Source organism: Setaria viridis, chromosome 6 (assembly GCF_005286985.2).
Source record: "Setaria viridis chromosome 6, Setaria_viridis_v4.0, whole genome shotgun sequence".
Taxonomy (NCBI): Eukaryota; Viridiplantae; Streptophyta; class Magnoliopsida; order Poales; family Poaceae; genus Setaria; species Setaria viridis.
The window spans coordinates 11,799,149-11,814,611 of NC_048268.2; the positions used below are offsets into that span (position 1 = coordinate 11,799,149).

Sequence of the window (15,463 nt, forward strand, 5' to 3'; positions counted from 1 at the left end):
CGCGCGATTTGCCGCTGATTACGGAGCATGAAGACGTAACGATGGAGGTTACTGTGGCGGCAATGCACCTGGACGCTCCGCTCCCTCTTGCCGGGCTGAACCACGCAGTAGACTAATGACGCTAATGCAGAATTTATGTCGTATAATAATTATCGAGTTCGGCTCGTAACAACCGGCTCGCTCGTAACTTTATCGGGCCATCGGGGATCTCGCCACTAGGCTTGCGACAACGACGGATGAGCCGCGAGGAAAAAATTGGGAAAACCCAGAGATCGGACCAGCGCTGGCCGTCGGACGGGGTGGTGTATTCTGTGGCCGGCAACAAAATGCATGTGTATATATATACACACACATATTATATGATATAATATTCCTTGGTATTCCGTACCCGAGCCCATCCGTCGAACAGGGGCGCGCACCTCGTATCCCGCCGGTTTTTTCACCCTGCCTCCTCCGATCTATTTTTCCGACTTTTTTTCTCAGAACGTGGGTCATTCGTCGTGGCCGTTCAGTTTCCCGCTTCCCCTTCCGTTCTCGCCTCCCATCATCATTTGCATCCGCTACCTCTATTCACCATCCGTCATCGCCGCCGCCTGCCGGTGCTCGCTCGCTGCCTGCCCTAGCTGCTCGCCCGAGACGGATGCAGAGCCTGTCAGGCATGGACGCGGCGTGGAGGCACGGGGACGCGGTGTTGGGTCACCGCGTTACGGAAGAGGTGCAGATCAGCTTCGCAAAATCATCGCCGGAACGCCATCTCCGCCGTCGTCTTCTCCAAACTCCAGTCGGGCTCCCCGTTGTCGTTCGCCCGCCATCAGTAAGAACCTGCGTACCTCCCTCCTCTCTCCTGCGCGCACCCGGCCGCCCGACCCAACCACCGGAGCCCCATCCCATACCCGCCCCTATGTGCTCGTGCGTCGCGCCCCGCCCCACCCCGCCAGCCTCCAAGCTGAGCTGGCCCTCCTACCGTCCCAACACACCCCTCTCGGCCGTGCAGCTTCGGCCCGTCCAAGCCGATCTAGCCGACCCCTATGCCGTCCTACTCGTGGCCGAGTGCCGCCACCGTCCGCCCCATGGCCCGGCCTCCAGCCACCTGCACCACCCACCAGGCTGAGTGAACCCTGCTGTTCCGCAGCGCCGCCCCCGTTCGGCCGCTCTGCAGGTTCACAACCATCGTCCCCAAGACACAAAGGCTGAATTTGGTGCTTCAAGTAGTTGATTTGCCTGGCATGGATCCGTAATGATGCAGGCGATGCCGCAGCAGGATTTTGCTTCGATGCTGCCGGCGTGTTGTCATATGCAGGACGAAGCACAGCAACATTGAACCGATATTGGACTGAGGATGAGAGATTTTGATTGTTCATATGTACATTGCTACACGTCAGCGATCTCATAGGTCGTCTTATGCAGTGCCACGTAGAATTTTTTACAATGTGGAGGAGAGAGAGCGAGGAGAGAGAAAGAGGTCGTTGCTTCGCGAAACAACCACCTCATGAGCTAAATTGTAGGACTACGAAACAACTTAACAACCATTGTACGAGTTATTGTTGCCATGCAACTCATAATATTTTATTTTTCTTATGCACAAATTAAGGAAGTATATACCACCACCAGACAACTTATAGGACAACCCATTGTACAGGTTGCCTGTTAAATCGTCTCAAGATTACGTGTCAATGCATGAGACCGCCTATTAGACGACACCACTGTACTTACCCTAATTTCCCTTTGATGTTCTGAGTGAATGAGTGATTAGTTAGTACTAATTTCGGTGGTTGATGGAGGTGGTGATCATAATGCGCCTCTTTAGGAATCAGAATTCCTAATTGTTTTCTGCTATTAGAGGTAATAAGAAGATATACTCGTTTAAAAAAAAACAAGATATGCTTCCTGTGTCAGAGCAAAATTTGTTGAAATCTTTATTATGTACACTGGTACATGCTTCCTCTTTCCTGTAGCTAGTGTATGCATGCCTTTTACGATTATCTCGTATGAATGCAAACATACCCTATTTTCTGAACTAGCTGAGAAACATTGGAGATTATTCCTTTTTGACAAAGTTATGCGCAGTTTTGTGCTCTTTAAACTCGTTAGTGCTCTTATCTTTTTTATAAAATATTGTATCTATTAAGGGGATGTTTGGAAGGAGGGGGTTAAATTTTAGCCTCCGTCACATCAAATGTTTGACACTAATTAGGAGTATTAAATCTAGACTAATTACAAAACTAATTACACAACCCCTAGGTTAAATCGCGAGATGAATCTATTAAGCCTAATTAGTCCATGATTTGACAATGTAAGCTACAGTAATCATTCATTAATGATGGATTAATTAGTTTAATAAATTCGTCTCGCGATTAAGTCTAAGGATACTACAATTAGTTTTGTAATTAACTTATATTTAATTCTTTTAATTAGTATCCGAACATGAGGTTAAAGTTTAGCCCCTCCTCCCAGCCACCCTGCTATTCCGTACCCGAGCCAGCGATCCATCCTACTGTCCCACCGTGCCAGCCCCGGCGCCACTCCCACCGTTTTTTTTCCGGATTTTTTCCTAGCTCTTCGCCGCTCTCCCGTATGCGGTTCGTTGCACTGCACGATTTGTCCCCTACCCGAAATCTCCGCCACCACCCACCACACGGGTGTAGGCCGGCGAGGTCTGAAATCGTCGCCAGTTTCCCAACCAGCCCTCTCGCCTGGATTGGAGACATTTGCGAAGTTGAAGCACGGCAGCGGCGACAGGTCCCCTATCCCTCCCCTGCGCCTGCTGCCCATTTTGTCGCCAGCTCCCCTTTCGACCCGGCTCGCTTTGAGTGGATTCGCACTTCCGGCGTTGTTCCTAGGTGGCGGCAGCTTCCTATCCCTCCCCATTTGCTGGGAGGTGGAGCGGCAGTTCCTCCAGAGCATTATTTGGGTCGCCTTGGGTGGACGAGGATGCAACTACGGTGTCCAATTTCGGTGAGTTTCTCCCCTCACATGGAGCTGTGGTCTGCTTTGGATATTAACATTTAGGCTACGGTAGGTGCCATCCGTTCCCATCCCCATTTAATTCCCCAAGATTTTGATCGATTTGTCAGGTAGGTTTACATGATTTGTGCAGGCTTGGGGAGGATGCGGACGTGGAGGCAGCAGCAGCACCGCACTGTCGTCCTGCGTCCGCTTCCGAGGCACACGGTGCAGGGCGCTTCCGCTACTACCTCTGGCATGGGAAGGGAGGTTCCAGTCGGTGCCCGCGGCAAACGGCGGGGTCGCGGTAGGTAGGCGGAACCAGCCCGCGCGCTGGCCGAGCCGGGCGCCGCGCCAGCTGCCGCTGCGGGGGCCAGGAAGAACAGGCGTGTGACCATGGCTTCCGCGAGCGGCGACGGATTCGTCGTCGGTGTTGTGGTGGTAGCTGGGACAACTCAGTGGTCAAGTTGGCGTCCTTGCCGGCAGCAAATATCTTACAGAAGTTGGCGGTGCGTTCTCTTGTGCCAGACAAATTACAACAACGTCGAGATGAAACACTGCAGGTTCTGTTTTTCGGTATCCTGATTCTCTTCTTTGACTTTGCGAGTGATTTGTTAGTGCTATCTATTTATGGTTTCCATGGTTTGTGCTGGTTCTTTCCTGTAACCATGCAATAAGGTATTTTAGGATTATCTCATTGTAAGAATGGAATCTTATCTTTCGTTTCCTGAACTAGCTTTAGAAATGTTGGAAGTTATTCCTTTTTGACTAGGCTATATGCAATTTTGAGGTCCTTTGTAACAGTGGAGATTATTCCTGAACTTTGCAATGCTCTTTTTTTGGGCAACAACTGATGCAGAGGTGAGCTTAATTGCCTAGTAAAGCTAGCATGTTTTATAACTTTATATCCATACGAATGCTACTGATATATTTCCTAGAGCGAGCTATACGGCATGCTAGTCTGATTCCTGAAGAGTACCTTTAGCTATTTCTCCATATCAATGCCATCACAGTTGTTTCTTGAATGTTGAAAATACTCATTAGTGCAGAAATAATATTTTTCATTTGAATCAGGATGCCACTGTAGCTGCAGGTGCCAGGACCGTGTAGATGATGATGCATAATGGCTGGTGTATGAAGGGAGTACGGGGACGAGCTCTGTGAAAAAAGAGATCAGTGACACTTGGATGCTCTTATGGTCACAAGTGACGATCCTCTCCTAATCAAAGATCCAGCCTACCATCTGAGTTGCTTAATTTTTTTGAATGTTCCTGAAATCTGGATTACTCACTGGTGGATTGCTTGTAGAATCCCTATGCTGCGTCTCCTTTCTGTTGTCTCTGCTGGGATGACAGATGACCAGATCAATCCTGCTGCCAATGGCCATTCTAACCAACGTGCTGGAGGTGACTAGCGGATGACAACAATTATTTGGCGTGAATCCAACTGCTGGCTCTGACCCTGTACAGATCATGAGCTCCAGGACCATCTTGCAACACTTCCATGACCTTAGGTAAGTTCCTGCTACAGCTTTGATTTGGTTTCCTATTGTCGCCAGTCTGTTCTTCAGCTTCCGTTCATTTTGTTATGGCTCTTTCATGAGAGGGGTCCTACAAACTGCTTTCTCCTTGGTTTATGATACCCTGGGTGTTTGCAAGACAAGCTTTTTACATTGACATATGTCACTGTTTCTGACTACAAAATAAGATACCACAATGCATAGATTATTAGTTCTTGTGTTCATGGCGTCACGAGTAGGGACGCGGACAGCAGGAGGCGTGGATGCCGGTGCGAAGGATGCTGTGAAAACTGTGCAATGCTCAGCACACTGCTCCATATCCTATTATTATCTCCTTGATGCATCTAGCATATGCATATGAACACAGGTTTCTGAGTTTGATTTCATAACATTTGTTTCAGTAGCTGAGTTCAAAATCACGAGCAAAGTGACACAGATTTGCCAATCCAAATTTGGTTCTAGGTGCAGACCTGTTTGGTCTGATTGACTGATGTTAATAAGTTTGGATCAATATACTTTGCTAATCATTCCAAATGTTTTAAAGCTTTGGACTTCCAAACATTATGGTTCATCAATACCAGTTCGTCTGATCAATATGCCTAGTTTTATCTGAAATGCTTATGACCTGACCGTATTCTGTTGGTCAATTTCTTTACAAAAAATTGTTTTTATTTGATGATTATTGGCTATCTCACGGGTGATAATTGAGAGGAAGTGAAAGCTTGCTGAAGAATTAGGCACTAGGCAGAGGCACTTCTGCTTTGTGGCATTGAGGCAACACAAGTGATCACTATGGGCCTATGGTTGCAAAACTTTATAAGGGGTGGGATCCAGCGATCCATTGTCTACTCTTGTATGAAAGAATCAGAAGCTTGTTCTTCTCAGTGTGGCTTGTGTGGTGCAGCATTTGCAAGTGGAAGACTTGCTGGTTCTTGGTACACCATGTAATCTTCATTAGATGCTGTAATTGTTGTAGAATTGTATTTTCTTGTGGAGTTTGGTTTCTAATCCAAAGTTTGATGAGCTGCAATTTAGTATTTTTGCAAACATGGTCCGTTCTCAAGAGCTAAATTAGCTATTCTTACTATTCTGATTCACTATTCTGTTGAGAATATTTGCAATCACAATTATTATCTGGACCGAAATTCAATCATTGTAGCATATTTATGAACAGCAGCGGAGTGGCGTCGAGCTGCTTCTGGGCGCCTGAGTGTGCCCGCAGACATAAAGCGGCGCCACCATTTAGATGTTAAGCTTGTGTGTCAATTTAAATATTGTATTTCTGAGAAATCTATGTATGCATCGATCACGATGCGAAAGTTGTAATATCATTTCATATAATCAATTTTCCAAAAACAAACATAACCTCAGTTGGCACCTGCCGATTACCCAAGGACTGCATGTGCGTCTCTGCGGGCATTGACCCAACGATTTTGTAGCACCAACGGAACACAGAAACTTGCCTATCCGGCCGCTCCAGTTAGTTTTTTCAGTACGGGCCCAGTAGCGGTGGGAAAATTGTAGCGGAGGCAGCCGGGGTGGGTAAAAAAACCCGGACGCGTGAGAGAGTCGGTCGCGCGCGGGGGCGCGGACGGTCCGAGGGGCTCGGATATTCTACCCTAGGTATGGAATAGCGGATTCTGAGCTAATTCTGAACTGATTCGATCGTACCCGATTGATTCGGTGACCTCTTTAATTGTCACCCTATGAATCGGTAAATTGTGTCGATGCGCATTTATAGTAGGATTCACTTCAAGTTTTCACGTGTCTATGACCTAGCTTTACTACCATTATTGTGCCTCTGAATTTTTACTATGATTTGGATGCCATAGAATTCTTTTAAGCCTTTCGTTTTCTTCTTATTTTGATGACTTTGGAAGTCATCCTTGTGACCTATGAAACACCTACAAAGGTAAATATTGCAATGAAACACCTACAAAGGTAAATATTGCAAGCACATTAGTTCCAATGACTATATATGTTATCATTAATCACCAAAATTATTATGACCTAGGGTCACTTTCCTTAACGTAATCCTTCATGAATTATAATGCATGTACAGTGACAGACTGACAGGTAAGGACACTGGTTTTATTTGGTTACCTCTGCAGTGTTGAGGACATGTTTGTGCAATAGATGTTTAGATTCACTGCTAAGGTAGGCACACTGCGTCAGAGACAGATGCCAAGCTGCAAGTCCCGTGTTAGGTCTGAGTCCTAGCAACGAGGACGATCGCTCCAAATGCAACTTACGCCGCAATTTTACGAGTGAACTGATTGTTTGTTTCTCGGTGTCTCAAATTCCCCTATCCATTTTCTCCATTTTGTTGACCTATCTGAACGAACTTCCAGTATATGCGTAGACTGCGTATATACAATGTGCTAAGGTTGAGCTAGCTGCATAATTTGTTGCTCCATAGTGTATTTGTATAGTAGAGATGATTTGACAAGCACGAGCTCTTTTACGATGTTTTACGATGATTTAAAACTACCCATCGATACTTGTGGTACTTAAAAGCAGATCGGAAAAAAAACAATTAAAAAAATTTAAGAACCATTTTTTACTCGATTCCCACAAAATTGGTACTTCCTGGTACACTCTTTAGGTACTTCATCGTACTTTCATTTTTTATCACCGTTAGATTTTTTGGGTAGACGACTCTCATTTTTTCCAATCATTCTAAAATTTCTCTCACAAGTACATACAATTATTGCCACAATTTATTCTGTACCATCACAACTTTTCCGAAAAGTCTGACACCTAGAAGATATACGGTTTGGGGGTATTTTTCTCTGAGTTAACAGAGGTGCCGGCATATTCTAACAGAATGGTAGTTTCGGTTAGGGGTTGCATCTTTTGATGGTATTTTACGTGGGCGTGTTCTTTCAGTGATATTTTTCAGAAGTCATCATCTTTCGGTGCTACAGAACTAATTTCCCTATGATTTTTCTAATACAGGATAAACTTGTAGAGATATTTGTTATTACTGGCAGACTGAAGCTTTGTGCTTTGTTTCGAAAGAAATAAAAAAAGTGGGTCGCGCTTGTAAACAAAGCTCTATAGCTTCAGTAGTAGGCCGCCGTGACGACCACCATATAACAATGATTCGCACCTGTTCCGCACTTCCGCGACCGCGCCGACGCCCATCTCCGCCGCCGTTGTGGCCCGCGCCGTGTATTCGGCTCTTCCACACGTCCCCTCCACCGGAGAACTCTCGCCACCGAGCTGCCCACCACGTGTTCGACTTCCACGCCGCGCTGCGGCCACAACCGCAGCGGCGTCGCCATCCAGGCTACATTTCCACGTAACAGCGGATCCTCCTCCCAGCACCTGCACGAGGAGTTCCATCTTTCGATAGCGACGCCATCAACCACCACCCGTCGTTAGCCCAACTACGCCAACGGGCAACGGCTGCGGTTCAGGTACGCTCGAACTTTCACCCACCGTGCACCATCTGTTCGACAAAATGCCTCTTCAGTGCAGGAAAGCCATTCCGTCAGCAATGCTGGCAGCGCCTTCCCCATACCAGTTTGGACGCAAGCCAGTGGGCAGAGCAGGCTCCTGTGCGTGCCCACTGCTTACCTGATGCAGGCTAGGTGTTTCAGGATAGCCTGTGTATTGGTAAGATAGCCTGAGACTACCCATACATGAAATTTTTCATGGTTTAATATATAGCACGTCCTGGCGATGCCAGCAAGCCACGGACTCACGGTGCTTATGGCCAGTGCGTTCAGCTTCAGCCCCAGAGAAATGTAGCTTCAGGGGAAACACCTCACGCCCATTGTGTGTGTGTGTGTGTGGTGGTGGTGGTGGGGGGGGGGGGGGGGGGGGGGGGGAAGGGTGGGCTTCGGTTATACGTAAACAACAACCATAGGTTGGTTAGGCTACACATCTCTAATGATTTCTGGTGCCTTCGGTAGTCCCATGGTCTGCATGGATTACCACAATAAAATCATGCAATGGCCCATAAGCACAAGATGAACTTTTCAGTCTTGCAGTAAGAACAAATATCTCTATAGATCAAGCCAAGAAAATCTGAGCTTTTGAGTGTTATACTAGCATATAGCTAATTGTTTTAGGAAATAATTAGGATGAAAATAGTATGGAATAGGATCTGAAGTAAATGGTCTGGCCATCATTCTTGACAAGTGCTTTAAGCTTTAATTATATAGAACATAAATAAATCTTTCTTTCATTTCAATCAATATTTCTGGATACAAATTTTCTATAAAATAAATTAAGTTTCTAGGAACAGAACCTGCTTGTTGCAAACAGATATGGCATAAATTGCTATGCATACATCTGTGCTAAAACTTTGCTTACTTCCTCTCATTCTTGGAGTAGAATCTCAGGACTACATAGAAGAAAAGTCTATAGAGCACACCCCAGGCAAGTAGAATTGCAACATCTATCCAGATGTTATCAATTGTTATGTCCATGGTGGAGAGCACATCCTGGCCTATCAGGGGACATGTCGTTAAGTTCAAATTCAGGCTGATATGAAGGTCACTTGGCTTGATTTGTCCCAGAGGTCCAGGTGAAAGCTCATTTTGTGTGCCAACATAGCAACGGCTTCCTTTGAACTCATTCACAAGCAATGCCTCAAATGGATACTTTATCGCAGAGATATAATGGAGCCACCGCCAGGCAATAGGGATGTTTGTCCGCTTCAGGAAGAATCCACAAGTGAGGAAGAAGAGCGCAGTTGTCGCAATAACGACCGCATATCCAGTGATGTAGCTTGGAACAAGTGCACTGACCAACATCACATATGCATTGGTTGTTATGAGGGAAGCAAAAAGTATGATCCAGAAATTCACCAGATTGCTTTGTAAATGGAGCATGAATTTTGTGATGACTGCAAAGGTGAAGCCCTGGATAGCAAAGAATGGGAGATAGACAATAAGGGAGGATATCACATAAGATGAAGCACGGTATGCATTATGGGACCTCTCACGGATGAAAATGAAGCGCTCTTGGATAAATGTGGGAACAGCATCGTTGGATGAGAAGAAGACAAGGCAGACTGCAAAAATGTAGAAGTTGAGGAGGCGATTGATGGTTGTAAAGTTTGCATCACTAAGGCGGTGGAAGAGTGTTGAAAGGATGAGTGCCATGACAGTTAGAACAATCTCCCGGGAGAGGAATAGCTCTGGTGTGCGCACTACATTTAGTGCAGTACGGCATGAAAGTACAGCGACTTCCCTGAGCCATGGATTCGCAAACTTAGGACCATCCTCTGGGGCATCTAGTGGTTCAAGATCAAGCTGGTACTCATGATAGGTTGGCTCCTCTGGCTTGAAAACTGGTTCATGTGGAGATGGAGGAGGTTGATGGTGCGGAGTAGCCACGCGGCTGCGTTGGTAGCTTGACATTGGGGTCCTTGCTGGTGTTCGAGCTGGCGTCCATGTAGGCTTACGGTGTGGTGTCCCTGTGACACCATGATAAACCCAAACTGAGAAATCCTTGTAGAACTGTGAAGCTAGTCTTGGATGGTAGGTTGAGGTTCCAGTATGCAATGGAGTCTGTGACTTCCTCTCAAGAGAGTTGTCAAAATTTTCCTCCTCCTCATCAATATTGTACGATTCGAAGTTTGAGAAGGGATGAGCATGAGGTGTTGCAGTTGTGACAGAAAACTGGTTGCTTTTGAGCTGGATTTGTCGGAACTGCACTGATTTCTGATATGGTGTTCTTGGTGTCTTTGGTATTGGAGTTTTAGCAGCTTCATTGGGTTTGCTGCCATCCCTCTGGTAGGAAACCAAAGGCTCAAGTCCTAGTGTTGATTCATCGTATTCCTTGATGACATCCAGGAGATACTCAATGCTGTTCTCTCCATCAGGTACTGGTCGGCCAAATCCAGCAAGGTATGTGGGAAGTGTTATTGGACTGCCTAGATAGATCAACCTTCCTCTGCACGAATTGTAGTAACTAGTTAGAATGAAAGAAGGAATAGTGCATAACTGATCTGTCCATTAGAAACTTGGTTTTTCAAACAGTGATTTAAAATAAAATGCTTTAGGCTTTTATCACCTTGCGAGGATGACAATTCTGTCAAGAAGCATCTGAATCCTGAAAGATGGTTGATGAATTGTCATCAGCACAATGCTTCCCCCTTTTGCAATCTCCTTCACTTTCTCCACCACGCTGTGTGCACTGGTGGAGTCAAGACCAGAGGTCGGTTCGTCGAGAAACAGCAGGGATGGTTTATGGATTATGTCTATGCCAATTGACACCCTGCGGCGTTCCCCACCAGAGACGCCTCGTATCCCTTCATCCCCAATGTATGTGTGAGCTGTTGTCTGTTATTTGACATTTAGATATGTTTGTAAAAATGTGAATGATATTCTCAATTTCTCAGGCATAGTCCCCAGGAAATTTCAGGGGAATAAATACAGTTATATTGTTGAGGCTTTTCAGATTTTCCACTGAAATGAGAACTGCGGATACATCATGGGAAGCAGGTTCATTCCGGATTATTTTCATTATTCATTAGTATAATTTCGTATTTTGATTAAGTTAGAAGATACACACACAAAATAGTATGATGAACAATTTAGAAAAGCAATACTAGAAGTATAATAATGTCCGGCAATTCCTAAACTACCGATCCCTGATTGTAAGATCTTTTGTTATCGGTCAAGATTCAGAACATCACGTGAGTCATGTTTGTGACATTTTCTTTTTTTCTAATGAATGGTTATAAGCAGGATGTTCAATAATTGTTAGCACAAGTCTTTTGTTTTAGTGGATAGAATACTAGAATTTAATATTTTTGCCAAAAAAAAAAATAGGAACCGAGAACAGAGGGCAATCGAGACTTAACCTGCAAACCCAGCTGCTCAATGAGCTCCCACACCCGCTTCAGCTTCTCGGCCCTCGAGAGGGAGGGAGGTAGCCGGACCTCGGCCGCGAACCTCAGAGTCTCCAGCACCGTGAGCATCGGAAACAGCTGGTCATCTTGCATCACGTAGGATGAAATCTGCTTCATGTAGCTCGTGGTCACCTGTACAAAGTTTATAAATCTTTAATGTTCAGTGCATAATCAGAAACCTTCATCAAATCCTCTCCTTCTTCCTATAAAAACTTAAACAGGACATCTTTGTGTTGGTGCTCTTACAGAACGTCCGTCGATGCTGACGGAGCCCTCGAGGCTCCCTTTGGCGATCCTCCCTGCGAGCGCGTCGAGGAACGTCGACTTGCCGGCGCCGCTGGGGCCGAGGATCGCCGTGACCTGCCCCCGGAGCGCCTGGCCGGAGATGTCGTTGAGCAGGTACACCTCCTTCTTGACCTTGACGCCGTCCTTCTTCTGCTTCTTGATGACGCTGTAAGACAGCTCCTTGAACTCCAGCCCCTGCCCGGGGAAGTTCATCACCTTCTCCCCCGGGGCCGGCACCGGCCGCACTGGGACGTGGCCACCACCACCGCCACCACCGCCGCGGTGCTTGTGCTGGTGCTGCCCCCCTCGCGCATTATCTGGGGCGTCGAGGAAGCTCTCCAGGCTCTTCTTCCGCTCCGTCCGCCGCGCCGGCATCTCGGCCGCCGCAGCGCCCCTCCGAGCATCGCCCGCTCGCTCCGCCGCGTGGGTGGCATACGTCTCGGCCCGCTCAACGCGGTGGCCGGCACCTGGCCTCTCGGCCCGTTCAGTGCGGTGACCACCGGCCGGCATATCGGCAGCGGCCGCACTGTGGCCGCCGTTGGCCGTCTCCCGGCCGGCTCTCCGGCCGCCCGTCACCTCGTGCTGCTGCTGCTGCTGGCGATGCATGCTTGTGCTTGGCTCGCGCTGCAGCTGCTTCGTGTGCATGGATTTTTATAGATATGATGCATTCGTGCGCCGTCGCTTTCGCTGCGAACAAGGAGGTTTCTGAGCCTGCGATGTTGCGTTGGCCGTGGCCGAACACGGCCAAAAGCGTGGTGTTTTGTCTGTGTTGCAGCTTTGGAGGTGATGTTTCCGCCTGGCCTTGGTTTTGCAGGAGCCGCTTTGGTGGATAGCTACGAGTCGTTGAAACATGGGCGGATTCTGCAGAGGATTTGTGACAATGTGCTTGGCTGCTTGTGGTTTTGTAACAGCAGTGATAGTTACTGCGACAGCTGGGACTTGATTTCACGTAATCAAATCAATGTAAGTAACACTCTTGGCATCGAATTTTTTTCCCCTTGGCAATTGGCATGCCTGGCACAAGGCGGGCCAGATTGTTACTATGAGCGTATTTGGTAGCCTGCTCTTTGGTAAATGCTTGGTCGTGGACACGGTGCTAGCTGTTTCTTGCGTCTGCCTCTTCCATCATTTTCGAAATTGGCGTCAATTAGTTCTCAGTTTCCCCATGCGTTTACCTTTAACTGGATCGGTTGTGATCTTCCCGGGCTTGGATGGTCTGATACGCAGAGAGAAAAAAAATCAATTAGTTCTCAGTTTCCCTAGGCGTCAATTTGTTTCACAGTTCATGCTATTTTTTTTAAGAGTCAACGGTGGGCTAAGAAAGCCCACCTGAACATTCATTTCTTCAAAGTGAGATTACAAGATCAGGCGACCGTCCTCGATAACGAGTACGGTGATCAGGATAATTACAAATCGCAGCACGAGCACACACCCAAGGAAACAAAACAGCCACAACAATGGAACAGAAGCATAATGGGGCCGAGCAATTCTTGCTCCAAGGCGGGACTCCAGACGATTGACGGGTTGAACTACTGTGGCTGCACAAAGCTTGAAGACACCCTCATCACAAAGAGACACCAGCAACTAGGTAGCCCAAATCATAGCAAGAGAGGTTGGCAACGGGCAAGGATGAACCTCGACCTGAATCACTAGCCTGGGTGAGAGCGGTGGCCAGCGCCTGTGGCTGATCATGGTCGCCCGCAATAAGCGAGGCACAACAGAAGCCGCCGAGACCGTGCGAAGGTGAAGCACCTCCCTGCGCGCCGGGCACGGCACTCTCGTTCCACGGCAATGGCCCCGAATCCAGCGTTCGTGCGGAGGCGAATCGCCTCCCCGCACACCGAGTGCGGCGCTCTCGCTGCACGACCGCCAGCGCCCAAAGATCCGCGGAATAGGTCGGGGAAGGGGAGGGGAGGGCCGCAAGCTGAGGCACAGAGGGCCATCGACGCAGCTTGCCAGCGAGGAGCGACGGTGTAACAGGTCGTCAAGACCGCAACAAGATCTGGGAGCCACAGGGGAAGCAGGCAGGCAGAGGGCCCCCCAAAACCGGCCGTCGGAGCAGATCCACAGGGCCACACCCGGGACCAGCCGTGCCCATAGCTTTCACCCCTCACGCCATGAGAGCAAGCAGGAGGGGGCACCCGAGCTTTGGGCGAGATCGAGATCTGGAAGGAGCTTCGAGTGGCAAAATAGATCGGGGGAGAGAAGAGGAAGCGGCGGGGAGTGAGGTGCTGCTGTGGCTCGAGGCCCGCCGCCGCTGCCGGCGACGGCAGCGACGGCGGCGGGCTGCGGTGCGTGAGGAGGGGGAGCGGCGGAGTACGGATGGGGGCGCCCCTGAGTGACAGGAGTCCTCTCCAAGCCTCTGCGGTCACAGTTCATGCTATAAATTGTGCAAGGTAGTTTTTGTCGAAACTTATCTTATCTTGGTAACCTTTATTGCAAATTTTGTAATATTGTTCATGGTTATTTTAGGGACCCATGCCTGACATCCAAGCATATGTATGGCACAAGGACGAATACTCTACAAGCAACATTTGAAATCCTATTAACCACGTTGGATGTCATTGTCACAGAAACTATTTTCAAACTGAAGGTTGAGATTTGAGAACTACTTAGGCAGTTGTTTTCTTCAAAACTGCACTTATTTAAAGAAGAGATAAAAGAGATTTTCTATGACTAACCTTGCATACGAGCAAGTTAGCTTTTCCAGCCTTTCGATATATCTTGTGATTTATGCTAGTATCTTTTTTTAAAGACCTGACCAATTGGCCGGCATGTATTACCAAGGAGAGTGGGCCTGTTCGCTTGAGATTTTCTGGTGGGCTGTAGCTGTTGCTGTCGCAGCCAAACGGCTGCGGCCCAAACAGCAACAGCCCAGCAGCCCGCCGAACAACTGGGCTTATTTTTCTTAGGCCGCACTTGCATCGAGTCTCCGCCCAGCCCCTCCCCCGACAACAGCCTTTTTCCCATCTCCCGTCGCTTCCACTGACATCCCGCACTCCGCCTGGCACGCCCACCTCGCCTCCGCTCGACCCCTCCCCCACTGCCGCCCTCCGCCCCGCCGTCGTCGCCCCACCCAGCTCCGCCGTCGTCGCCCGCCCACGGATCCGCTGCCGCCTATCGTGCCTTCGCCCGGCCCCTCCCCCGTTGCCAGCCAGCCCGTCGCCGCCGCCCTCCGCCCACCGTCGCTGCCCCACCCAGATCCGCCGTCGTCGTTCACCCGATCCGCCGCCGCCCACCCTGCCTCCAGCTGGCCCCTCCCCCACCGCCAGCCAGCCCACCGACGCCGCCCTCCGCCCCGCCATCGTCGCCCGCCCACCCACGTTGCTGCTAGTGCAAGGGCAGGAACTCGCGCCTGGATCCACTGGCGCTAGTAGCTCCCCGGCATTGCTGGATTGGTACCTTCATTTGGCGATTTTGCATCTTACGATTTCATAGTTTCTCTCTTGATAGATGGTTCCATCCTCATTCCTTGTGTTAGACATGTTAAATTTTAGTACAAATGATTCGGTTAACTGAAAGTGTTGATTTAGTTTAAACAACAAACTGAAAATGTTGATTTAGTTGAAGGAACAAACTGAAAATGTTGATTAATTCTGTAGTCTTTCTCTGAACAGAGCTCTAACAGCACAAAGAGAGGCGCCAAAGTGAGCTCCCTCTGGTTGTTGCTCATCACAGAACTGGGGGACTGCAGCATCTGCAAAGGACATTGTATCAGTAAGTTTACGACTTATTCCTGAAACTTGCAGCTAGCGCGAATAGAATGGAACTATAATTACTATTCTCTGTCAAGGGTATGTGTAAACCTCATCGTCCATCGTTAGGGATGCTTGTGTCAAAACAAT

At 48.3% G+C, this 15,463-nt stretch overlaps 1 protein-coding gene and 2 long non-coding RNA genes across 6 annotated transcripts; 2 read left to right on the plus strand and 1 right to left on the minus strand.

The window, feature by feature from the left end:
• Positions 1-2,485: 2,485 nt before the first annotated feature.
• LOC117861188 (uncharacterized) lies at positions 2,486-5,501 on the plus strand. Of its 4 annotated transcripts, none has more exons than XR_004641717.2 (2): positions 2,486-3,015; positions 3,098-5,501. It is a non-coding gene; the product is annotated as an uncharacterized lncRNA (long non-coding RNA). The 4 variants fall into 4 exon arrangements; XR_004641719.2 differs by having other exon boundaries at positions 2,486-2,955; positions 3,075-5,501; XR_004641718.2 differs by having other exon boundaries at positions 2,486-2,955; positions 3,079-5,501.
• A 3,152-nt stretch (positions 5,502-8,653) lies between these two features.
• On the minus strand, positions 8,654-12,435 carry LOC140223086 (ABC transporter G family member STR-like). Its single transcript, XM_072294518.1, has 4 exons — positions 11,580-12,435; positions 11,286-11,465; positions 10,493-10,761; positions 8,654-10,372 (listed from the first exon to the last, which is right to left on the minus strand). Exons 1-4 carry the CDS (start codon positions 12,261-12,263, stop codon positions 8,782-8,784), a joined length of 2,724 nt encoding a protein of 907 aa, XP_072150619.1. The 5' UTR covers positions 12,264-12,435; the 3' UTR covers positions 8,654-8,781.
• On the plus strand, positions 8,863-14,399 carry LOC117861260 (uncharacterized). Its single transcript, XR_011898526.1, has 4 exons — positions 8,863-8,999; positions 9,087-11,732; positions 12,433-14,014; positions 14,091-14,399. It is a non-coding gene; the product is annotated as an uncharacterized lncRNA (long non-coding RNA).
• The last annotated feature ends 1,064 nt before the right edge of the window (positions 14,400-15,463 follow it).

Bases quoted from the DNA above. Each gene is read 5' to 3' on its own strand.
- LOC140223086 (XM_072294518.1), bottom strand. From the start codon at position 12,263: ATGCACACGAAGCAGCTGCAGCGCGAGCCAAGCACAAGCATGCATCGC. The intron at 11,466-11,579 runs GTAAGAGCACCA...AACTTTGTACAG, and splicing joins TCAGCATCGACGGACGTTCT to GTGACCACGAGCTACATGAA. The intron at 10,762-11,285 runs GTTAAGTCTCGA...GTCAAATAACAG, and splicing joins TTGAGCAGCTGGGTTTGCAG to ACAACAGCTCACACATACAT.